The following is a 25,021-nucleotide window of genomic DNA, read 5'->3' as shown; positions in this document are numbered from 1 at the left end:
ATGCTTGAATAAGATTTGCCAGGCCAGGGTCATATGAAACTCAAGGTGAACGCACTGTTGGAGTATCATTGGTCCAGCAGCTTAACTGAAATTAGCAGGTCCTGCCTTTCAACTATTGTAAACAAATCCATAACAAAATCCAACACATGATGTTGATCACTGTAGATGGCTCATGAAAATGCTCCAGATTTTTTTTATTTTGCTGTCTTTATCATCTTTGTACGTGTTTATTTGGTTCATAATGTGTCTGTATGTGTTTGTTAATGTGTGTGTCTCCTGTCAATGTGGCCAGGGTCTGGACACAGTGCACAAGCAGCGTGTGGCGGATGTTCTGAGCGAGCCGGAGGAGCAGGAGAAGCAGCGGAGCCGTGAGAGTCTGACCTCCGACACCACGGTCAAGTACGAGAGTGGCCCGGATAGGGGCGAGGAAGTGAGTATGAGCGTGGAGTGGAACGGGGTAAGTACAGTACACAGCCCAGGCCACACACGGTGTAGGGAGGGGGTACAGACACACACCCCTTAGAGAAAAAGTTATTTCTTACCTATTCTTAAAGTGCATATCCTCTTCAAATTGTAAATTATTTGATGAGGGCTGAGTTGCCAGTGGTATCATTGATGGGAACTCTCCTAGATTCTCTATGACTCCCTATTGTTGGTGTGAAAGCTAGTTATAAGTTGTAATGCTGATTGAATGTGATAATAATCACCTCAGCTCTACATTAATGCTTGTAGTCTACACCGATGCTTATAGTCCTCAACTAACGGAGTGAACACTCCAGCTGCTTATGGAAAACGTATTTCTTCCCAGACCTCTGTGTCAGCAATATGTTTTTTTATGCTTCTTTTATGCTTGCAGCAGCAGTATTTTACTCACAACTAACACATTCTCTCCATGCAGCAGCTATTCCCTCTGTCTTTATCTGATTACTGCAGTAAAGTCCACTTGGTCACAGTGTATGTTTGCGAACTACACAACATTCACTGCTGTAGTCTGCTATTCAGAACTTTCCTGCTCCCGTAGCAACAGTAACTGTAGTGTCCAAGATAACCAATCAGCATCTCCTCCTGGGAGTCCCTTGCCTGCCTGGTCTGCACCTCAAGGCTCCGGGGTGACTGGGCTCAGACACATTCTTAAACTGTGTTCTCTACTGTACTGCACACCTATTGGACTGCGTCTGTCAGACACTCACACTATCCAGTAAACCACACCTCTAATGTTGCCATGGTGACTTATTCATGTTCTCATCACTACTGATGCATGTGGGCTCTGTACTGTACATCTTCAGAGTCCCTCTGACACTTTCATCATGTGTGTGTTTGGGTGTGGGATGTCATTATTGTACTGTCTGTACTTACCTGCCTATTGGTGTCTGCTTAGGTGTGTGTGTGTGTGTGTGTGCTCAAGCACCTACAGTATGTGTTTGTGACCTGTACAGCTGTATCCTCTGTCAGAGGCATAATACATACTAGATTGGCAGACTTATACATGCATGTTGATTGTGATACAGTACTCCTGCTGTCTTTTCATCTGCATCCAGTGGCAGCTTGTTACCAGGTAGAGGTGGGGCAGCATCCCGCCCTGGGCCTGTCCCATTACTCTGAGTGATTCTAATTGTCTACTGTCTGCATCCCCTTGTCTGTGCATTCTGTGGTGGGCTAACTTGTCTCCTGTCTGAGTAAAACCTGTGCTATTGTGTGTGCAACTATGATATAACTGTGTGAAGACGGACTGTTCTCCAGACACAGTATCTCTCCTCTTTTCCATTTTTTCCGGTGATTTGATTTGCCTATGGTTGAACCTCAGGCCTTCTGAACTTGGCTGTGGAAAATGGCCGATGGCTTTGTACAGGGAATTGACTAGATTTTTTTTATAGAAACCAAACAGGGTTAGAATATACAAGCTGGTTGGAGTTGAAGAATCTAAATGGTTTTTATTTTGGGTAAATAGTCATGTTGGCTGTTTTGTGTATATAATTTTTTTTAATATACTGAATTGAGTAAAAGTCTGTTATAGTCATTAAGTGAAGTTCTATTCATTTGCTTTAAAAATGACATAACTACCAAATTGATCAGCATACTGGGCAGCTCATACTGGCCAGCTCATACTGGCCAGCTCATACTGGTTAGCTCATACTGGTTAGCTCATACTGGCCAGCTCATACTGGCCAGCTCATACTGGCCAGCTCATACTGGTTAGCTCATACTGGCCACCTCATACTGGTTAGCTCATACTGGCCACCTCATACTGGTTAGCTCACACTGGCCAGCTCATACTGGCCAGCTCATACTGGCCAGCTCATACTGGTTAACTCATACTGGCCAGCTCATACTGGTTAGCTCATACTGGTTAACTCCGTGTTTTATATATTATGAGAGATTCTTTAACTGGCCATTAAGGCTCTGAGGTCAGACTGGGAACAGCAGTTAAAACCCCAGATCCATGCTACCTTTGCTTCAGTTGGATGCACTCAGCCTATATTTGAGGGGGTTGGATGTTTATGATCAGTTGATGTATTAAGGCTTCTTTAATTCATTCATTCATGATTTTTCACTCTTACTTTTACCTGGGTCAATTTTTATTTTTAAATTTTGTTGCTTTAAGATTCCTTTCTCCTGTTATGCTCCTTAGTTGTTGCAACTGTTGAGTGTTGATTTCTTCTGCAGTAGTAAAGCACATCCACAACTCTATGTGGAGAAATAATGTCTCTGAGGAGGAAACCCTTTGGCTTACTGCTTCTGTCTGTCTGACTTCCTCTCGTTTCCTTTTACCAACTCCACATTTTTCTCTCCCCATCTCACTTTATTCTACCTCCCTCTTCATCTCTATTTTTCAATACCCTCTGTCTCTTTCATTCTGTCTACCTCTCTCTCCATCCATGTCTGACTGGCAGGCATAACTCCAGATACCTTGTTGTGGTTCTAAAAACTTGTCTTCTGCATGATGGACGCCTGTTCGCCTGCCACCCCTCCAGCTTTGCAGTTGTCCTCTCTTCAGACTCTGGTCCCCTGCTCTCCTCTGGGCTGTCTGTCTGGTTACTCTACAGGGACACATTGGGCCAAGCTGACCCCAGCTCTATCCAATGTCAATGGGACAGGGGTTCTGGGCTCTGTCCCAGAACCATTCCAAGCCTTTCCTGCCATTACCTTATCTTACTCTTTACTGTACTTAAATACTCTGTCTCCTCGCTCTCTCGCTTGAGGAGTTTCTAACTATCTCTGTGTGGTGGTGTTGAGTGTTTAGCATTTACTAATACTGACCGATGCATACCGGACTGCGCTTGCTCGTAGTGATTTAACTAACATACTGTAAATACTATGAGCTGGTGGCATGATAATCATACTGTATGCTCTCTCAGTGCACCATGGTGGCACCAGGCTACTGTCGGATTTCTTTAGTGTTAGATCCTGTGCTCCATATGCTCCTATTGATGTCTAACTTAAGTGTTGTGATGTCATGATCACGAGAGGGCATCAGAAGACATGGCAGCTCCTGTATATTACTGTATATACATAGACAAATGTGGAATGGGTGGGAGGGTAAAGGACAGAGGAGTGGGACAAGCCTTGCTCTGCAGTGCGGAATCTGCTCTACTAATCTACTCTGTCGTGTCTGTCTGTCTGTGCATCAGATCTTACACTGTCTTTCTTAACTTCTAATAAAACTTAACTCTTTGCTCACCCAGATCTTTGCCTGTAGCCTCTTTGTTTGTTCCCTCTCGAAGATAAGGCAGGCAAAGCAACATGTCTGCCTTTGGATGAAAGTAGATTATTGAAGGAATTTAATTGCTGTGCTCTGTTGACCCAAGAGAACTATTGTGACAGCATGACCTCATAAGAGGTGTTTGGAGGGCTTCTCTGATTTCTTTATAGCATCATTTCTGAATAGCACACTTAGGATGACATTTTGTCTGAATAGAGAGTCTAATCAGATGCACATGACAAGCACACTCTCAAATGCACAGTCCATCACACATGCAGACACATGTCTATGAAAATAATTTACTGAACCAGATCTCTGTGTGTGCGTGAGAGTGTAACCCTCTGGCCTCTCTCATCAGGACGGTTCTGGTTCTCTGAAGCGGAGCGGCTCCTTCAGTAAACTCCGTGCCTCTATTCGCCGCAGCAGCGAGAAACTGGTCCGCAAGCTGAAGGGCGGTGGCTCACGGGAGAGCGAGCCCAAAAACCCTGGGTAACTATCCACCTCACCTTTGAACCCTTGACCCCTAATGCACAGAGGGCCCCATGGGTGAGGCCCTTCCTCTCCACCTCGCTCCACTGGATTGGTGTGCTGCCACTAGATCTGCCTAGAAAAGACTAAGCCACCCCTCTGCTGGAGGGATCTCTACTCTGCTGTGGGTTAACTGTGTATCTCTGAGTCCTGTTTGGCACAAGTCATGAATCACTGGGGGTTGCACTAACACATTCAAGCGGCTGATACTTGTGCACTTTCACTGGCATACACTATGAATGCCACATATTGTGACTGGTACTGACTCTCACTGGCACAATATCACTCTCTAGAAGCAGGGTAGTATTCCAGACTATGTTGCCTGTGTGGATATGTCCAGTGTAGGAAGTGCTTCGAGCTGACTGGCAGAGAGAGTTGGGCAGAGTAGTAGGACACAAAGTGCCTCAGTCAGCAGCTTCTCTATTTAATGTCCTTATAATTTGTATAAAAAGTCACATCTGCTGCTCTGCCTAGTTTATTCTGTTGTACACAGAGTACTCTCAATCAGCTGTGATGGACAATCTGGAGACTAAAGAGAATGGCTGAGCGCTTTAGATAACCACACTACTACTACTCATTGTCTGCTTTGAAATGTGTATTTTATTTATTTTCTTGCCATATTGTCTTCTGTTTTTTTCACCATTTTTAAACTACATTTTAAGAAGGTGCAAATATTAGCACCTAGTGTTAATTTTCAATAGTTTCTTGGAGAATTTTTTGTCATAACTTATTTTTTTCTGCATGGGCATCTTTTATTTTAATATTCTAATATTCTGTGCTGTGCTGTGTTGTGCTTTTATCGACAAATAAACTTTTCCAAGCGAATGGCTACAGCATGCCTCATCTGTTTGCTGGAATTCTGTATTCTTTGATTCATTTTCCTCTTTTTGCTTCTAACTCTTCGATGTTGAATTAACCCCATTATGATGACTTCTCTCTAATCCAGGAGACAGTAGAGAACTCTGTATTGATCAATACAAAACAATATTCTTCCCCTTGCAACAGGCACAAATTAATTTGACTCAAAATACTCCCTTTAATCAATTGCTTTGTCACACTCATGAACTTTTGTTAAGTATGTCCTACATGTTATAGGGTAAAGAAAAGCCAAAAAATGGCATTTGACTGAACTACTGATTTGGATATTTTGTAAAAAAGTCTGCTGTGCTTTCCAGCGCATTCGGCTTCAAAGATTCTACTTACAAATGTACAGGTGTGGTACCACCAATTTAACCAGGGTTAAAGAGTATGATTTAGCTCATGCTTTATGTATTTGTGTGGGGGCATTGTCTGGGGAAACTAACATGTGAGTGGGTCTCATTATAGTTATTAACCCACATACCATCTCCATTGGCCACATGTCCTTCTCCTCACCCCTGACCCTCGACCCCTCACCGACATCTCCTTGCATGTCACTGTTCTGGATGCAGCATGAAGCGAGCCAGTTCACTAGGTGTTCTAAACGTGGTGGACAATGCTGCCGGAGACCTCTACCAAGTAAGGAGCTCAACTGTATCTCCCCCTCTCCATCTTTCCATCTTTCACATCACCCAATCTTGCCCCATTGTTTTCTGGGTCTCTCCTCGCTCATCCTCCCCTTTGTTTGTTTATCTCATTTTCTTACACTACTCTCTGAGACCTCACTTTATGAAACTCAAATTCCCAATGGTCCTCTTGGTTGTGATCTGTGATCAAACTGGCCCTTGCCCCTCTTCACCTGGGCAGTCATCTCAGAAATTGGTCACTAATGAAATGGTGAACATGTGTGTGGTAACATCAGTGGTTCACAGACTAACATGTTTTTCATGGTGTTCTCTCTCATTTATAACCCCTTAGTCACAACTTGCAATAATGAATGATGTGCAAGGTAGATGTGGGAAATAACACCTTTTGACAGTTGATTTCTGTGGCTGTATGATGAGTGAAGAAATGAGATCAAAGATGAACCAGGGATAATAGTGTGCAACCGGATGATCAACAGCAACCTTTTTTAAAAGTTTTACTCCTGTTATTAACTGACTTGTATCAATTGTTCAGAAAGATTCATCTGAATGGTTTGATTTGAGAATATGCATCACTGGACAATGGGACCTTTCTACATGGTGATATACTGGTTTTGCCAACCCACCATACGATAAGGGTGTGACTCCAGAATACAGTGCCGGTCTGTGCACCACTCATCACTGTCACCAAGCTCCAGATTTTGACATCTCATTTATAATATGTACCACATTCCCCAAATACTCAATAGCGAAACTCAACAGTGCCTTCAGAAAGTATTCACGCCCCTTGACTTTTTCCATGTTATGTATTACAGCCTGAATTTAACATTGATTAAATGTCAAAGGGGAATTATGTTTATTTTTTATTTGTACTAATTCATTAAAAATGAAAAGCTGAAATGTATTGAGTCAAGTATTCAACCCCATTGTTACGGTAAACCAAAATATGTTCAGGAGTAAAAATGAGCTTAACAAGTTGCATGAACTCACTCTGTGTGCAATAGGGTTAACATGATTTTAAATGACTAACTCATCTCTGTACCCCACACATACAATTATCTGTAAGGCCCCTCAGTCGAGCAGTGAATTTCAAAAACCGATTCAACCACAAAGACCAGGGAGGTTTTCCAATGTCTCGCAAAGGCCACCTATTGGTAGATTGGTAAAAAATACAATAAAAACGGATGCTGAATATCACTTTGAGCATGGTGAAGTTATTAATTACACTTGTGTGCCAATACACCAGTTACTACAAAGATACAGGCGTCCTTCCTAACACGGTTGCCGGATAGGAAGGAAACCGCTCAGGGATCTCACCATGAGGCCAATGGTGACTTTAAAACAGTTGGAGTTTAATGGCTATAATAGGAAAAAACTGAAGATGGATCAACATTGTAGTTACTCCTCAATACTAACCTAAATGACAGAGTGAAAAGGAAGCCTGTACATCAAAGTATTCCAAAACATGCATCCTGTTTGCAACAAGGCACTACAATAATACTGCAACGATTTTAGCAAAGCAATTCACTTTTTGTCCTGAATACAAAGCGTTATGTTTTTGGGGCAAATCGAATACATCACATTACTGAGTTATCACACCATATTTTCAAGCATATTGGTGGCTGCATCATGTTATGGATAGGCTTGTAATCGTTAAGGACTGGGGAGTTTTTCAGGATAAAAAATAAACGGAATGGAGCCAAGCACAAGCAAAATCCAAGAGGAAAACCTGGTTCAGTCTGCTTTCCACCAGACACTGGGAGATGAATTCACCTTTCAGCAGGACAATAATCTAAAACACAAGGCCAAATCTATGCTTTCTTACGAAGAAGACTGTAAATGTCCCTGAGTGGCCGAGTTTTACTTAAATCTGCTTAAATCTATGGCAAGAACTGAAAATGGTTGTCTAGCAATGATCCACAACCAATGTGACAGAGGTTGAATAATTTTTAAAAGAATAATGTGCAAATATTGTAAAATCGAGGTGTGCAAAGCTCGTAGACTTACCCAAAGGTGATTCTAACATGTATTGACTCAGGGGTGTGAATAATTGTGTATATGAGAGATTTCTGTATTTCATTTTCAATAAATTTGCAGAAATTCTAAAAACATGTTTTTACTTTGCCATCATGGGGTATTATTGTATGTAGATGGTTGAGGAAAAAAACTAAATTAATCGGTTTTGAATCAGGCTGTAACACAATGTCAAGGGGTATAAATACGTTTTCAAGGCACTGAATCTATATATATTGAATCTGTTCCTAGGCCGTCATTGAAAATAAGAATTTGTTCTTAACTGACTTGCCTAGTTAAATCAAATGTAAATATTCCATATTCAAGAAAAACACTTTCTTCATGGTAATGTGAAGGATGTTTTATCTGTGATGTTGGACCCTCTACATGAATAGTTTTTTTGTTGTATTTCTTCAACCTATTCTGAATCCTATTCCCTCTGTTGTCTTCTCTAGGAGCAAAATAATCATCTGACAAACAGTCGTGACCTGAGTGCCAGCCACAATGACCTGGCACATTGAAGATTAGAACTGAGTGGAGAGGTGAAAGAGGTCGTGGGATCAGTCTCCTGACCCCCACCCCCCCAACCTTCAGATCCTGCCTCCCCCTATGAGCTATCCCCCTCCAATATAATCCTGTACATAGCTGACTAACTGTTACCCCCCCCCCCCCCCCCCCAGGTTAAACCAAACAAACCCTTCCTAAACCACACACAACCGTCCATCTGCTCACTACAGCTGGCTACAGCACGTAGGTTTAACAATCTCATTGCACTTTGATCTAGTCGCTGGTTTTCTTAGAGGGTGTTTTTATTGAAATGTTTTCTCTTAATATCAAAATATATTTTTGCAACATGAGATTAGTTATAATGAAGGACAAGTGTATAATGCTAAGTCAAGTGTGAGTGGATGTAAGTGTGCACATATATTTTTGTGATTGAGTGCTCATGAGAGAGAACATTCATTTTTATTTTCTGTGTGGTTGCTTTTTTCTACCTTTCCTCCACAGATCTAAAGAATAATAATTTGGTTATCACTTTAATGGAATAGGTGAGCAGTTCAGGAGGTCGCAATATAGTATCTCATTCCCCTTTACGTCCAAAATGATGTCCTGTGTGTCTTTATTGAAGTGATAGCTGTGCTTATATGAAGTTTAATGTTTACATTTGGGTTGTGTAAATTGTTTTATTGTATTTCCTACGCTGCTCTGGGGGAATCTTTTGTTTCTTGGCATCAGAGTTCTAGAAACTGATAGTTCTGCCTCTTTTTAAAGTGATATTACTTACTGCAATTGAAGAAACTGCTCCATGTATATGAAGTTATGAGGCAGGAGCGTTGTGTTGGCACATGAAGTATATCTTGTCGATTTCTCAGGATTGTCACAGAACAGAAGATCACTAACCAGGCTAGTTTTGATATTATACACTGACTGCACAAGATATTTAACACCAACCTGTTACGGTCAAATGCAATTTCCAGTAATAGGTGAATAACATTGTTACAATCTAGAGTAGAAACATTGTTTAACAATTTGTACCAGTCTGTTTCTGGATGTTAAATGATGAATTAAGAGTAAGACTGTGTATAAAGAGTGAAATTAATCTTAAAGGACTTGTACTTTATGAATAGCCAACCAAAAAGTGAACATTTTTAATAGATCTATTGCAGGTCTGTCACCACCACATTTGCATCGTTTTACTTTGTTCTCAAAACTTTAAAATTAGTGATTTTTTGTTTCTGGAGCATGCTTTATTTTGGTTCACAGTCATCACCCTACTGACCCTTGACATGGGTGTGGACTGCTTGTTTGGTGGACTGTGTTAATGTGGGCTGTTGATGGGGATGTGTGATATCGTTCTCTTATGTAAGGAAGGTGACTAACATTTGACTTTAGAAAGCATAGGACCAGGGTCGACCCCAGTCCCTCACCAGGAACAACACTAGTTAGGGATAAAGGGAAAACACCAGTTAGACTGTCCAAGGAACAGGACTTATTTTAATGATGAACAAGCTAACTGTCATGAACAGAGTGAACCACAGTGTAGTGAGTAATTTGCTTAGTAAATACCAGAAATTGTTTGAGCATTTCAAGCAGAGGTCTGTGGTATAGTTAACTTTATACTGCAGTTTGTAAAAAATATATATATTTAGTGGCTCAGTAACGGGCATAGGCTTTTCTATGCAGAATGCAGTTGGTAATTTGAAAAACTTTTACATGTGTAACACAACGAAGCATGTGATTAACTTGTGCAAACTTTTAGCCTTACCTTGTTATGTGTATATATAACATCATACTCTTAAAACATTGTGGTAACATTGTGCTTGTCAGAATAGAATATACAAATGCAAGGAACGTTGATTTAAGCACAAACCTGTAAGCTAAATATGTGTTGGATGCTCCCATTTGACTGTTGATCAGTTTGTCTGTCAATCATCAACCTGCTTTATTTGTGTTTTCTCCATTATGTGTTCGCTCAGAATTACTGGTAAGGTACTACAGTGTCCAATTGATTAGAAAGGCACATCAATTCATAGGGCTAGACATTGAATTATTGAGGACAAAATGTATGCTTTATATCAGAAGCATTAATTCAAGTATACTGTGTTGAGAGAAAATAGGACCCTAATTTCTGAAATGTAATCACCCCCTGACCCTGTGTTTATGACCATATTTTTACAAACTTAAATAATCATGAAATCCCTCAAATGCCTGGGCAGATATTATTTGTTCTTCAAAGTATTGATCCTGACGTATTTTGCTTTACTGGCAAAACAGTAACGATAATGAATCCTATTCTTAAACTCAAAGACCGTTGTGGTTAATTATTTGAAATTAGTAATCCTATGAGCAGTGGTACTCTTGAGTCACTGTTGAGGTGATGCACATATTCCTATGGAGAAGGGCAACAAGCCCTGAACTAATGGTCGAATTCGTTTTGCATGGCCAGGTGCCCCCGCTTGATCCTTTTAGACCATTCCAATGGTTCTTAAGGGAAATCTCAACCCACCTGGTGCAACAGGCCATGCAAAACTAACTCCACCAGTGAAACACTGTTGGGAAATCTTCATGATGACATTACCATATTGTTAGTGGGTCTTAACAGTCAATGCACCAGCCTCTCTACTGTCCATCTATTCCTTTGTTTTTGAAAGTGAAATGTTTGTTTGTTTGGGGTTGGCCTGGAGTGTGTATGTGTGGGGATGTCCTGAGATGCACTGAAGATAGGATCAAACTCCCAGCCTCTCTCCTTTAGGCTGCCTGCTGTGCTGGCTGGATCAGCCCATAAACAGTGGTGAAGTGTTTGCCCTTCAAAAATATATTGTATGAATAAAATAATACAAATGTTTTTCTTAGTCCCTCTATAATTTTTGGGTCTGATAAAGGAGCATTGGATCATAGCATGACAGGGGAGATAGACATACAGGATAATGATCATTCCCTCAGCGCCCCCTACTGGATTTTAAGTAGACTATACATACTGTATCTGTAATCAATCAATTAATAAACTTTCAAAAACTGATCTTGTTTAGTGAATCTAAAATCTTTAATGAGTCTTGATTTTTTTTTTTAAAGATACAAGATTAGAAATCATATAGGTGAAGCAATTGTTGTTTGTTGCTATGTCATATCAAAATAATCTGTAGTGTTATCCATTGCAAATCAATGTTACTATTCCTACTTTTTCCTAAATGTAAGCAGGTTTCCATCCAACCTTTTTATGCGAGTAAGTAATGACATGCCGAATGGAAACAAATGTTTCGATAAACTTTAAAAATGTCGACAAAACAAAATTCGCTAGATAGACAATGTGGATCTTTTTTTGTGTCGGTATATTGAATTATGCGGGAAATATTGGTGGAAAGGCTTTTATGCGTAAATATTGATATAATAACCATATCGAAGTAAACGTGGAGTCACGCAATGACATGTTGTGTGGTCCTCCCACTACGACACGTCGGGAAAGAATGCAGTTATTAGGCTACAGATTAAATAAATTATAATGAATTTAACAGGAGATCGCGCTCTTGATTAGAGCGCACGTGCTAATACCAGAGTGGGCACACTTGCTATATGGCGAGAAAACCATCAGCTGAGTTGAAAATGCGATGGAAACCCATTTAACTTGTTTTTTTATTCGGTACATGAGAACTTAACATCAAAATGTATGTTTATGTATTATGTCATCACTCACAGCCTTTTAATTGCAACAATTCAATTTGATGCAAACATCTCTGGTGGGGAAATGCGCATATCGTTTTTATTCGGATTTTTTAATATTCGCAATTTCGCATGGAAATCTGTTGCTAATTAGATGGAAACCTAAACTGTGTTTCAATACTCATACTAACCACACTATTTGTTACGTAAATTGAGTATATAGTTTGCTTATTGGTCATAGTATAGATATAGTTATTATGCCAAAGATTCTAACATCTTTGTTGTTGGTAGAGTATTTAATTGTATTAAAACATAGTTACATTTATTTTAGTAAGGTAAGGAAATGTGGTGTTTTGTTTGTAAATGTAAATTTTTTAATATGAAATTTGGCCAAAATAATTAAATTATTTTCATAACATCGTTTCAATTTATTTATATCGTAGGTAAATAATCCAAGCAGTACATCTCTCCATAATAGTGTAACATCTTTATAAATGTGTTCAATTATAAATCTACTGATGTCTCGCCACAGATTCCTTACATGAATACAATGACAAAAAGATGCAACACCATTTCTGGGTGGTCATTACAAAAGGTACAATTTGAATTTATGTTTTTCTTAAAACTTCTTCATATAGTGGTTGGCAGGATAATATTTATGAATAATTTTAAAAGACACTTCCTTAATTTTGTTAATTAGTAGGTATGTGTGTGGCAACATCCAAACTTTTTTTCCAACAGATATCAATAAAACCGTTCCAGTAAGGTATAGATAGATACAACATCCTGCTGAAACAAGGCTTGAATGGCTCTATTGTTGTTGAATGGACCTAAAGAAAAACAAATGTTTCCTACTGATTCAACAGGATTAATTGTAGGTATGTTCTAAGGGTCAGGTCTTGACACGTTCCTGAATAATAAAGCAACACATGAGGGAATGGTATCTAAAACAATTGCAAAATATTTAGGTGTAAAGTGATAAGAATTCCTTATAATAAATAAAAGAAGTTGGCTCACCAATAGGATATTATTGCTGAACCAATATTCTAAAAACAAAGAAGTGTCTAGATTATTCCATATATAATGTGTGTGGAGAAAAAAAAATGCTTATAATTGAAGATCCATGACAAGAAACCCTGCCGATTAAAAGCCAAAATACGAAGTATAAAAGAGGAGACTATTTCCGTGCTTTTAGGGCCGATAATGCAATTATTTCGGGAAATGGGCGTAGCTTCACAGCTTTGAAGAAAAAGGCGGAAAATGTGCAGCCGAAGTCCAACGAAAGCGGATACAAATTCATTGCTTGAACTATTTATGACAAATGTTAAGTAATGTAATAAAGTCAGGACTTTTCAAATAAGTTACCTTACACGTTATGTTGTCTGACAATTTGTTAGCGACGCTATCCTTACATACCTTATCATTACAGAAGTATGTACCGGTATGTTAGCTAGCTAACGTTACCTGGCTACTAATACATCAAAATTGCCAGTATATTAACTATATGCTTACTAACTATCCAACGTTTATTGACTTTATTATTCCCGTCATTCTTAGCTAAGTGCCTTCTGCGTTGTCAATGGACATTTGGGTGGTTTCATAAATTCGCTCTAATAGCTACTCCGATTTCAGAACACTCGTCAATGTACCAGAGCGCAGAACAACTGATGGATTTACCGGTACAACGTTCAACACCCGTTGAATATGGCCGGTGTCAGTAAACCTCGGCAAAATGCGTAATTAAGTTGTTGCCCGTAGTAGTTACAGTCACCAACGCTCTGGATAACATGAAAACTGCCAAACCACCTCTGCCAGGGCGAGTAGAATGGTCAGAGTGAGGTGTTCTCATTTGTGTCTTCTGGAAGTAGTTAGCCAGTTAGCTTGGGTGCGTGACTGTGGTTTTAAGGTCAGAACGCTGGAATCAACCCTACTCCTCGGCCAGAGCGTCCAGCGTGCGCTCTGGCACTCCAGATTGAATATAAGAACACAACCGTCGTAAAATGTCTAGCTAGTAATTTGTTATGCTAACAATCTAGCAAGAGGTTGCATATAGACTGCATAAACTTCCGGAAGACAGGCAAAGCGCTCAACTGAAAGGATACGGTTTGTTTACAGTGTACTAAAATTAACTAATAGTCTTCTTCTATGAGGTTTAACGGCGGTTGGCATCCAATTTGTTGCATTACCGCCACCTACTAGACCGGAGTACAACTCCCTTATACTTTGCTTGATACATAAAAATGTACTAAATAAATACCCTACCATCTAACACTACATTCACTAATTTCAAAATTATATAAAATTAACACCACCCTACTCCACTAATTAAATGTATTTATTTCTACCTCATGCCATCATTCTGAAAGGATGGGACATCACCACACCCTTGAACTCTTCTGATTTCAAGTCTCGCACACCCAAATACCTCTCTGCAGCTGCCACCGCAACCTCCATTTTATGCGACTTCCGTTTCATCCCTGTAGTACAGCCGATAAGCATTGCTATAAATACTAAAAATCCAATCTTGCTGAAACTTATAACACTTTTTGGCCTATCCTTCTGTACGGGTATATCTCTGCTACTCTCACCACTCCTACCCCTTAACCCTTCTTCACTGCCTCAGCATGACAACTTCAGCACTACTCTAACCCTGGAAAACTCAACTTGCCTCTCTCGCACGGCTGAACTAATAGTATGTAGTATATACTATACAGTATGTTAGTATGGGTATTCGAACACAGCTCTAGTTTGTGTAGATGTTTTTCCTAAAATGTCATGAAAAAATGTGGGTGGGATCAGAAAACCAAAACAACATTGCTTTTCGTTTGCTGCGGTTCATCACATGACATCAGTGATTATACTCCACGCATTTATATTGGACAACGGCTCTGTCCATCAAATACGATATGAATGTTTTTCAGTATGAGCTAAAAAAAGAGGTTCTGAAAAAATGTCTACAGTGCCTGATGGCAAGAAATTGGTCCGAAGCCCAAGTGGACTTCGAATGGTCCCGGAGAATGGAGCGTTTAACAGCCCTTTTTCGTTAGATGAACCCCAGTGGGTCCCGGACAAAGAGGTAAGAGACTATTGGAGAGGAAATTACAATAGGGCAACGCCGCTCGGACTTGATAATGTCTGTACGGGACAGTAGCCAGCTAACGTTACTTATCCCACGAGTGAATGCCAAAAGGCGTATGATTATTAGTATTAAAAAGATATACGTGTGCTTTTTTTTTTTAAACATTGTTTTATAACTGCCTAGCTACTTCATTTGGCATGTGTTGTTTTTAACAATGTTCAGCAGTTTGCTAGCTGTAAATGTGATTCCCTAAAAACACGCCTCTTCCTTCGATACAACTACGTCGCGAAGTGACTTTTCCTATGTAATTTAGCTAGGTTAGGAGAGCATTTTCACTAACCCTTTTCCTAAAGTACTAGGTTAATTCTCCTAATCTGTTACGAAAAAAATACATTCGGGTGGTAGTTGTATCGAAGTGGCTTGTTCAGCTATAAATGCCAAAGCTGCCTGTAGTGTTCTCGCTAGTAACGTTAAGTTAGTTAGACAACATGGAGCCGTCAATACAGTAACTAGTTAGGTAACTACGTTGTCAAGTAGCTAACGTTAGCTGCTTTGCATCAGGTGCCACCAAAATACAGAACCAAAGTTGCCTCAGCAAGTCACTGCTGTTAATTAGAAGTTGTTTTTTTCTCTCCGTCTCTTCGAGATGTTCACATGCATCATGATCTAGCCTGGGCAGCCACCATTGGGCTCGATGTGCACAACCGGATGAAACACTTGTGCCCACCGGCATCCGGTTCATACGTAAAACATTTTTCATTCAGGCTCCAAAGGCTTCAATTTCCTCCTTAACTAGATTTAATGAAGAGAAGGCAAAAAAAAGCGTGGAAAATATGCACACTTTATTGACGTTCACCCATGACTGTGTGGCTATGCACATCTCCTACTCAATCATCAAGTTTGCAGATGACACAACAGTGGTAGGCCTGATTACTGATGAGGCTGCCAACAGGGAGGAGGTGAGGGCCCTGGCGGAGTGGTGTCAGGAAAATAACCTCTCCCTCAACGTAAACAAAACGAAGGAGCTGATCGTGGACTTCAGGAGACAGCAGAGGGAGCACCCCCCATCCACATCGAAGGGGGCTGTAGGGGAAAAGTTCCTTGGCGTGCACATCACTGACAACGTGAAATGGTCCATCCACACCGCCAACAGCACCTCTTCAACTTCAGGAGGCTGAAGAAATTTGGCTTGGCCCCTAAGACCCTCTACGGATGCACCATTAAGAGCATTCTGTCGGGCTGTATCACCGCCTGGTACGGCAACTGCACCATCCGCAACCACAGGGGTGGTGCAGTCAGCCCATCACATCACCGGGGACTGACTGCCTGTCCTTCAGGACATCTACAGCACCCGGTGTCACAGGAAGGCCAAGAATATCATCAAGGACCTCCCCCACATGAGCCATACTGTTTTACCCACTTCATATGTATATATTGTATTCTTGTCAAGGTTCATCCTATATAACTACTGCTTTTCTATATAGTATACAAATGTTTCTATTCATATAATATCAATAATGTTTATACACGTGATATACTCTGAACAAAACATTTAAACGCAATATGTGAAGTGTGGGTTTCATGAGCTGAAATAAAAGATCCCAGAAATGTTCCAAATGCACAAAAAGCTTATTTCTCTGAAATGTTGTGCACAAATTTGTTTACCACTCTGTTAGTGAGCATTTCCAAGATAATCCATCCACCTGACATGTGTGGCATATCATGAAGTGGATATTACACAGGTGCAGCTTGTGCTGGGGACAATAAAAGGCCACTGAAATGTGCAGTTTTTTCACACAACACAATACCACAGATGTCTCAAGTTTTGGAAGAGCATGCAATTGGCATGCTGGAATGTCCAACATCGCTGTTTCAGATCATTAAATGTTCATTTCTCTACCATAAACTGCCTCCAATGTAACTTTAGAGAATTTGTCAGTACTTCCAACTGGCCTCACCACCACAGACTATGTGTAACCATGCCAGCCCAGGACCTCCACAGGCCACAATCAACAGCCTGATCAACTCTATGCGAAGGAGATGTGCTGCATTAGGCAAATAGTAGTCACACTAGATACTGACTGGTTTTCTGATCCACACCTTTACCTTTCTTTTTTTAAGGTATCTGTGACCAACAGATGCATATCTATATTCTGAGTCATGAAATCCATAGATTTTCCTTATGTGAACTGTGTTTAATTCAGTAAAATCTTTAAAATGGTTGCATTTTATATTTTTGTTCAGTATACATATTTCCTTTTTAATATTTGGGATTTGCATGTATTGTTAGGGATCAATGCACTTTTGGATCTAGGAGCATAAGCATTTCGTAACACTTGCGAAATATGTGTGCGTGACCAATAAATGTTTTGGGGGGGGGATTTGATTATCCACCACCATGCTAGTGTCTAATGCGTACGAATGCTACTTCTTGATGTTGTGCCCTGCATTCAGCCAGGGGTAAACAACAGACTGATGGCACCTTAATTGGGGAGGAAGGGCTCATGGTAAGGGCTGGAGTGGATTTAATGAAATGCTCCACTCCAGCCATTTATTATGAGCTGTCCTCCCCCAAGCAGCCTCCACTGGTCTGATGCAACCTGACTTGCCTAGTTCATACAACATCAGAAAGTATCATTCCTATAATTCTAGTTATTAATTAGCCACTGGTATGGTGGTGGAAAATGTGTTTCATAAAGAAAGTACACTTTTTTTTTTTTTTTTTTTTATAAAAAAAAAAAATCAAGTTGAGGTAATCGAAGCCTTTGCTGCCTTAATGGAGAATGTTTTATGTACAAACCAGTCGCTGGGGGACAGGCTGTGCACATCAAGCCCAGACGATAGTCGAGATCCATAAAGACCACGAGCGGCTACCCAGGCTAATCATGATTATGACATGGGTCCACTTTGGAAAACACTTGAGTGGGGGATGGCCATGAGTCATAGCTGTGTGTGAACCTTACAGTAAACCTGTCCAGCAGCTTGTCACACCACTGCCTCTTCACCCATGTATTTGAATGGTACACTGATCTTTAAGATGCTGTGACGTGGTGGCATTAAAACAGTCAGTGTTAGGCTAACTTTTACTTGGGTCTCTCTTTATGTAGCATCTCTCTTGTTGTGCTATGTGTTGTCCTATATTTTTTATTTTATATTTAATCCCAGCCCCTGTCCCTGCAAGTGGTCTTTTGCCTTCTGGTAGGCCGTCATTGTACATAAGAACTTGCCTAGTTAAATAAATAAAGTCTGTGGGTATGTTACTGTAAGCCTTAGGTTTGTGATCATCTTAGTGTAAAGGAGAGGCATTTTGGTAATCCATTTAAACTGTGAATCAAATTGTTGTGTCCATGTTTGAAATTGAGTGAACCAAAAGTATGTCCTTTTCCTCTTTCAGTGCCCAAGCTGTATGCAGTGTGACAAAAAATATGACTTCCTTACAAGAAAGGTTTGATTTACTATGATCCCATAATATACATAAGTATGTGGACACGCCTTCAAATGAGTGTATTTGGCTAGTTCAGGCACACCTGTTGCTGGCAGGTGTATAAAATCGAGCACACAGCCATGCAATCTCCATAGACAAACATTGGCAGTAGAAGGGCCTTACTGAAGAGCTCAGTGACTTTTCAAAGTGGCACGGTTCATAGAATTGCCACCTTTCCAACAAGTCAGTTTGTGAAATTTCTGGCCTGCTAGAGCTGCCCCGTTCAACTGTAAGTGCTGTTATTGTGAAGTGGAACATCTAGGAGCAACAACTGCTCAGCCGTGAACTGGTAGGCCACATAAGCTCACAGAACGGGACCATCGAGAGCTGAAGCGCTTAGCGCATACAAATCGTTTGTCCTAGGTTGCAACACTCACTACGGAGTTCCAAACTGCCTCTTGAAGCAACGTTAGCACAATAACTGTTCATCTGGAGCTTCATGAAATGTGTTTGCCAAGCAGCCGTACACAAGCCTAAGGTCACAATGCCAAGCGTCGGCTGGAATGGTGTAAAGCTCGCCGCCACTGGAGTCTGGAGCAGTGGAAAGCGTTCTCTGGAGTGATGAAGTCCAAAGAACAAATATGGGTTTGGTGGATGCCAGGAGAACGCTACCTGCCCGACTGCATAGTGCCAACTAAAGTTTGGTGGAGGAGGAATAGTGCTCTAGGGCTGTTTTTCGTAGTTCGGTCTAGGCCCCTTAGTTACATTGAAGGGAAATCTTAACGCACAGCATACGGTGGCATTCTAGACAATTCTGTGCTTCCAATTGTGGCAACAGTTTGGGAAAGGCCCTTTCCTGTTCCAGCATGACAATTCCCTTGTGCACAAAGTGAGGTCCATACAGAAATTGTTTTCTAAGATCGGTGTGTAAGAACTTGACTGGCCTGCACAGAGCCCTGACCTCAACTCCATCGAACACCTTTGGGATTAAGTTGAACACTGACTGCGAGCCAGGCCTAATCGCCCAACATCAGTGCCCCACCTCATTAATGCCATTGTGGCTGAATGATGTGGGGTCTTTCTTCCAACATCTAGTTGAAAGTCTTCACAGAAGAATGGAGGCTGTTATAGAAGCAAAGGGGGGACCAACTCCATATTAATGCCCATAATTTTGGAATGAGATGTTCGACAAGCTGGTGTCCACATACTTTTGGTCATGTATTGTATCAGATAACTGTATTTTTTTAAAATTTTTTTTACCTGACTTTGAGCCAAAATGTTACTTTTGCCAATAGGATACATAGTTTTGCCTATTATGACCTTTGCTTCCCTTCCTCTTGTTCTGTTGATGTTTAGCACCACTGTCGGCGGTGTGGCCGGTGTTTCTGTGATAAGTGCTGCAGTAAGAAGGTGGCTCTGCCCAGGATGTGCTTCGTCGACCCAGTCCGGCAGTGTGGTGAGTGCAGCCTGGTCTCCCAGAAGGAAATGGAGTTCTACGACAAACAGCTCAAAGTGCTTATGGGAGGTGAGTTCAAAGGAATGAATCATATCTATCTATCTATCTATCTATCTATCTATCTATCTATCTATCTATCTATCTATCTATCTATCTATCTATCTATCTATCTATCTATCTATCTATCTATCTATCTATCTATCTATCTATCTATCTATCTATCTATCTATCTATCTATCTATCTATCTATCTATCTATCTATCTATCTATCTATCTATCTATTTATTAGGGCGGTTAGTGAGCAGGGCTAGGTCTGAGGTGATGCTGTCCTGCCCCGCTCTACCCCCTCCTGGCTAGTGAAGAGTGTTGGTGCAGACCAGTGTGGTTATAAATAGGCCCCTTCCACTCAGCCAGGCCCGTAATTAAAAATCCATTTGCAGCATGGTGAGCTCCAGGGCAAGGGTCTGCTGCAGTGGCAGGGACCTGGAGAGAAAGCCTTGTAGCATTTTGGACTAATGGGGTCATGTTAGCCAGATAGCATGGTCAAACAATGCTGTATCATTTGTCTGTCCACTAGAGATTATACTATGTAAACAACCAAATTAAGATAGATTTTAGTTCTGGGTTAACCAAGATTATCCTTTAGTACAACACCAGTGGACTGGGAGGTATCTACAGTTGGATGAATTTATAGAGGGATTTTTGATTGGTATACTTTTTTAATTTCACTCACTGGTAATGACTTCTCTGTCATACTCAGGTGGTTCTTTTATTGTCACTTTGGGCACCTCAAAGACGTCTGAGACCATGATGTGTCGTCTCTCCAACAACCACAGGTATCGTGAGTGTTTTACATTTTACACAAAGGGAAAGTATCTAGAATGGAGTTATTTAGGTTAATGCTGGAAGTACATATACTGTATCTGTGCTTTGATAGAACCACTTTAGAATATGTACATTTTCCAGTTGAACGACTTTCAGTACATCACTCTCACCTCTCTTGGTCTCTTATCTCCCTCTCCACTCAGGTATATTTTCTTTGATGGGGAGAGCCATTTTGAGGTGGAACTGTCTCGGATCTCCAGTATGCAGGTGTTGACGGAGGAGTCCACTCCTGAAGGTAAAGCTCTGGATCAGATGTTCTCTGGCTGGATTGCTCTCAGTACAGAGAGCAGTATGACCGTACAGCAGCGATACTGTGCAGCTCCTTGAACACTTATTGATTTAAGAGACATGGATTCCTGTGGGTGGAGGAACTAGCTCCATCTCCTCTTTATGACCGGAAGTATAATCACAAATCCACAGTAAAATTCTGTTGACTGTCTTTTCATTGTATTGATTTGAAAACCCTTAACTGATCTAACAGCATGGTAAGTATACTGAGGTGGTGGTTGTGCCTGACTGTTTCCTCTCTGCTTTAATATTAAAACACTCTCTCCCTCTCTCCCTGGGCGGCCTGGCCTTTCTCCTTATGACTTTAGAGAATGACATTCACACTTACCCAAGTCTGCTGGACAGTCAGTATATCTCTGAAGGTTAGCACTGTTATACTCCCTCGTCCCTCTCTCCCTTATTCCTCTCCATCTTAAATTCACCTGCCTCCAGAGTTTGTTGCCCTGCTTTTGATAAGGATGCCTTTGTTATCATTGTACATGCATTTTATATCAGTGGTAGAACAAAGGCAACGTCCTTCAAATCCGTGTCCCATGCATGCTTCCATGGGGGGGATTGTGTGTAACTAAACACCCAGAGTGAGTCTCATTGCCCCTCTAACTGTGACCAGGCTGGTGTCCATTAGGCAACACCATATCAAAACACTTGATTTGACAGTTGCCATGTGGCACCTTCCTGTTTCTCTCTGTTTGGGCTGTTTTCTTCCACTTTGTGCCTACTGAACACAACCCAGTTCACAGCTCAAGACATCCAAACATATTCCCTCATTCCTATCAACTTCTTCTGTGAACGTCTGATATGTTGTTTATTTTTTCAAGTCTATAGATTTCTTAGTGATTTATGGTACATGCCAGTCGTTAACAAAGAAGCACTTGCATGTTTTCTTTAATCAATGTTTGTTATTGTGTCCTTTTGAGATATGTTGTAAGGTTACTTTTTTTTTCTTTTCACCAAGGTCATTAGTTTGAACACCAGCCAGGTAGCAGTTTTGGTTTACAAAGTCTGAGCTGAAGCTTTTAGAGTACATCCCAAGATAGTGAGTGTTGTTACTGTACCTTACTTAACAACCTGGTCTTATAGCATTTTCTATTATTCTGTACGAAAATCCGAGACGCTCCATTTAGTATTATATGTTGTGTTTCGTATGGTAAATATTTGTGGATGTCCATCACCCATTTCATATGATATGTTACGAATTATAATTTGTATTATATTTTACAAATTTGCAAAATGTGGAATATGTTACGAATTCTAGCTAGGTGGTGAATGTTAGCTAGGGGTTGGGGTTAAGTTCAGGAGATAGGTTAAAGGGTTAGCCAACATGCTAAAAAGTAGTCAGTAGTTGCTAAAATGCTAAAGTTGTACGTGATGAGATTTGGGTTGGTAGATGTTTGTGTTATATGCTCACCCACCCCGACCAACCACCCTAAGTAACCATCTGTCTTATGTAACCATACATAACATATTTACTATGTTACGTCTGGTCTGAGACCAGGCTGTGCTTAACTGTGTGTTGTGTCCAGGGGGAAACTCCAGAGCCAGTGGCATGTTGCTCCACTACAAACCCACTGGCTCTCAGGACCCTCAGCAGTTACGCATGGAGGCAGCAGATGACAAGAAGACTGCCTCCTCATGGCTGGCTGCCATGCACAAGGTACACCACATTAACAGGCTGGCTTGTGTTTTAAAAGGAAGATTATATTTGATACTACTGGAATTTATGTTGTGATATCCAAGCTTCAGACCTGCCATTACGTACTGTGCATGTGGTTGAATAGTTCTGCCTGTACTATGTCTATTCTCTGACAGGCTGCCAAACTGCTGTATGAAGCTCGGGACCGGTGACTCATTGCTAAGATGCCCAGAGCCTGAGAGTGATGGCACAGACCAAGTGTTTTCTTTCCTACCCTTCCGTCTCACATTCTCTAAATGCTGAGAGTGCATTTCAGTAACAATCCATTGAACTATTTGGCCAACCACCCATCTAATGCTGCTATTCTTAATGTTATCTTTGACATAACCATTTCCCTTCACGTAACGCTTTTAAGGTCATTTTTTTTATGTGATCTGTGACATAGTTCAAGTTAAGTTTCTTTGTTCATGCTGTCTATACTCTACTTTCAGTGCTGGCAGATTTGGATCATTACCCCTTCCTTAGGGATCCACAGATTAGTCACTGATTCTAGTGGTATATATACACACACACGTATGTGGACACCCCTTCAAATAAGTGGATTTGGCTATTACATCCACACCCATTGCTGACCGGTGTATAAAATTGAGCGCACAGCCATACAATCGCCATAGACAAACATTGGCAGTAGAATGGCCTTACTAAAGCCCAGTGACTTTCAACGTGGAACTGTCATAGGATTGCCACCTTTCCAACAAGTCAGTTCGTCAAATTTCTGCCCTGCTAGAGCGGCCCCAGTCAACTGTAAGTGCTGTTGTGAAACGTCTAGGAGCAACAGCGGCTCAGTCACAAAGTGGTAGGCCACACAAGCTCACAGAACTGGACCGATGAGTGCTGAAGCGCATAAAAATCATCTGTCCTCTGTTGCAACATTCACTATCGAGTTCCAAACTGCCTCTGGAAGCAACGTCAGCACAACAACTGTTCGTCGGAAGCTTCATGAAATGGGTGTCTGAACAGATCACCATGCGCAATGCCAAGTGTTGGCTGGAGTGGTGTAAAGCTTGCTACCATTGAACTCTGAAGCAGTGGAAAGCGTTGTCTGGAATGATGAATCACGCTTCACCATCTGGCAGTCCGTTGGACGAATCTGGGTTTGGCAAATGCCAGGAGAACTCTACCTTCCCCAATGCATAGTGCCAACTGTGAAGTTTGGTTGAGGAGGAATAATGGTCTGGGGCTGTTTTTCATGGTTCTGGCTAGGCCCCTTAGTTCCAGTGAAGGGAAATCTTAACACGACAGCATACAAGGACATTCTAGACTATTCTGTGCTTCCGACTTTGTGGCAACAGTTTGGAGAAGGCCCTTTCCTGTTTCAGCATAAAAATGCCCTCATGCACAAAGTGAGGTCCATACAGAAATGGGTTTGTTGAGATCAGTGTGGAAGAACTTGACTGACCTGCAGAGAGCCCTGACCTCAACCCCATTGAACACCATTGGGATGGATTGGAACGCTAACTGCGAGCCAGGCCAAATCACCGAACATCAGTGCCTGACATCGCTAATGCTTGTGGCTAAATGGAAGCGAGTTCCCCCAGCAATGTTCCAACATCTAGTTGAAAGCCTTCCCAGAAGAGGCTGTTATAGAAGCAAAGGGGGGACCAACTCCATATTAATGCCTGATTTTGGAATGAGATGTTCGACGAGCAGGTTTCCACATAAGTGTGTGTGTGTGTGTGTGTGTGTACACAGTTTATTAAATTCTTTAAATGTAGTCCCATACATAGAATTTTTGTATAAACTATTTTGTTAAATATTCCTATTTTAACACAATGCGGTGTATGTACTTTTTACAGCTAAAATATTTAGTATAGTTTTTGTAGCACTTGTATAACAAAATGTTTATTCCTACACTACAAGATGACTTAAACATTTTGTTTTCATGTTTGGTTGCTTTACTTTTTATAAATGAATTGCACAGCCACAACACCAACAATCTAACCCTTAATCTAAGGGTACAATATGCTGTTTAATGTAACACTTTTACTCTTCTGTTTTGTTGGCTTATATCCAACGTATTATGCTTCACATACCAAATAAAATACTTAAGACAGGTTTTCATTTTTGACGAAATATTATTTGTATTATCAAACCAGAGAACTGTGGACATTTAGCCGGAATCTAGAAGGTTTTATATATATATTTTTTGTATCAGGACTGCTCCCAAGTAGGGTGCACTCTAATCAATTGTATTAATATGGTAACAGGCCTGTTGACATGGTGTTTGCTGAATGTGTTTGTACGATGCATTGTGTCAAGAAAAATGCATACTATGGCTATTCACTTTGAGGACCT

General features: G+C 40.9%; 2 protein-coding genes across 16 annotated transcripts in view; both read left to right on the top strand.

Annotated features, from left to right (window-relative positions):
* The window catches only part of LOC139383677 (kinesin light chain 1), a 38,236-nt gene extending 26,952 nt beyond the window's left edge, over positions 1 to 11,284 (top strand). For 3 of the 10 annotated variants that reach the window (XM_071128211.1, XM_071128212.1, XM_071128213.1), the window contains exons 13-16: positions 293 to 457; positions 4,059 to 4,189; positions 5,659 to 5,725; positions 8,199 to 11,089. In XM_071128211.1, the coding sequence (XP_070984312.1) occupies positions 293 to 457; positions 4,059 to 4,189; positions 5,659 to 5,725; positions 8,199 to 8,264 (429 nt within the window). In that variant the 3' untranslated portion in view covers positions 8,265 to 11,089. Of the gene's footprint in view, positions 1 to 292; positions 458 to 2,891; positions 3,029 to 4,058; positions 5,051 to 5,554; positions 5,626 to 5,658; positions 5,726 to 8,198 lie in introns of those variants that run through there. The other 7 variants (XM_071128214.1, XM_071128215.1, XM_071128218.1 and 4 more) reach the window with 7 other exon arrangements.
* Positions 11,285 to 13,556: 2,272 nt separating this feature from the next.
* On the top strand, positions 13,557 to 24,781 carry LOC139383237 (zinc finger FYVE domain-containing protein 21-like). 6 transcript variants are annotated; one of them, XR_011628717.1, is made up of 9 exons: positions 14,799 to 14,977; positions 18,375 to 18,425; positions 19,761 to 19,929; positions 20,621 to 20,696; positions 20,889 to 20,980; positions 21,342 to 21,395; positions 21,989 to 22,069; positions 22,557 to 22,687; positions 22,843 to 24,781. XR_011628717.1 is itself a non-coding variant. In XM_071127679.1 (8 exons), exons 1-8 carry the CDS (start codon positions 14,852 to 14,854, stop codon positions 22,876 to 22,878), a joined length of 735 nt encoding a protein of 244 aa, XP_070983780.1. In that variant the 5' UTR covers positions 13,557 to 14,851; the 3' UTR covers positions 22,879 to 24,781. The 6 variants fall into 6 exon arrangements, 4 of the variants coding, with proteins under 4 accessions (XP_070983780.1, XP_070983783.1, XP_070983782.1 ...); XR_011628718.1 differs by having other exon boundaries at positions 22,529 to 22,687; XM_071127679.1 differs by lacking the exon at positions 21,989 to 22,069 and having other exon boundaries at positions 13,557 to 14,977.
* The last annotated feature ends 240 nt before the right edge of the window (positions 24,782 to 25,021 follow it).

This window comes from Oncorhynchus clarkii, chromosome 25, assembly GCF_045791955.1.
Source record: "Oncorhynchus clarkii lewisi isolate Uvic-CL-2024 chromosome 25, UVic_Ocla_1.0, whole genome shotgun sequence".
Taxonomy (NCBI): Eukaryota; Metazoa; Chordata; class Actinopteri; order Salmoniformes; family Salmonidae; genus Oncorhynchus; species Oncorhynchus clarkii.
Note: the sequence above shows the minus strand (reverse complement) of the source record. Positions and strands in the feature narration are given on the sequence as shown.

Excerpts from the sequence above, each read along its gene's own strand:
- LOC139383237 (XM_071127679.1), top strand. The coding sequence starts at position 14,852 with ATGTCTACAGTGCCTGATGGCAAGAAATTGGTCCGAAGCCCAAGTGGA. Across the intron at positions 20,981-21,341 it reads GGAGGAGTCCACTCCTGAAG|AGAATGACATTCACACTTAC; the intron begins GTAAAGCTCTGG and ends TTATGACTTTAG. Across the intron at positions 21,396-22,556 it reads CAGTCAGTATATCTCTGAAG|GGGGAAACTCCAGAGCCAGT; the intron begins GTTAGCACTGTT and ends TGTTGTGTCCAG.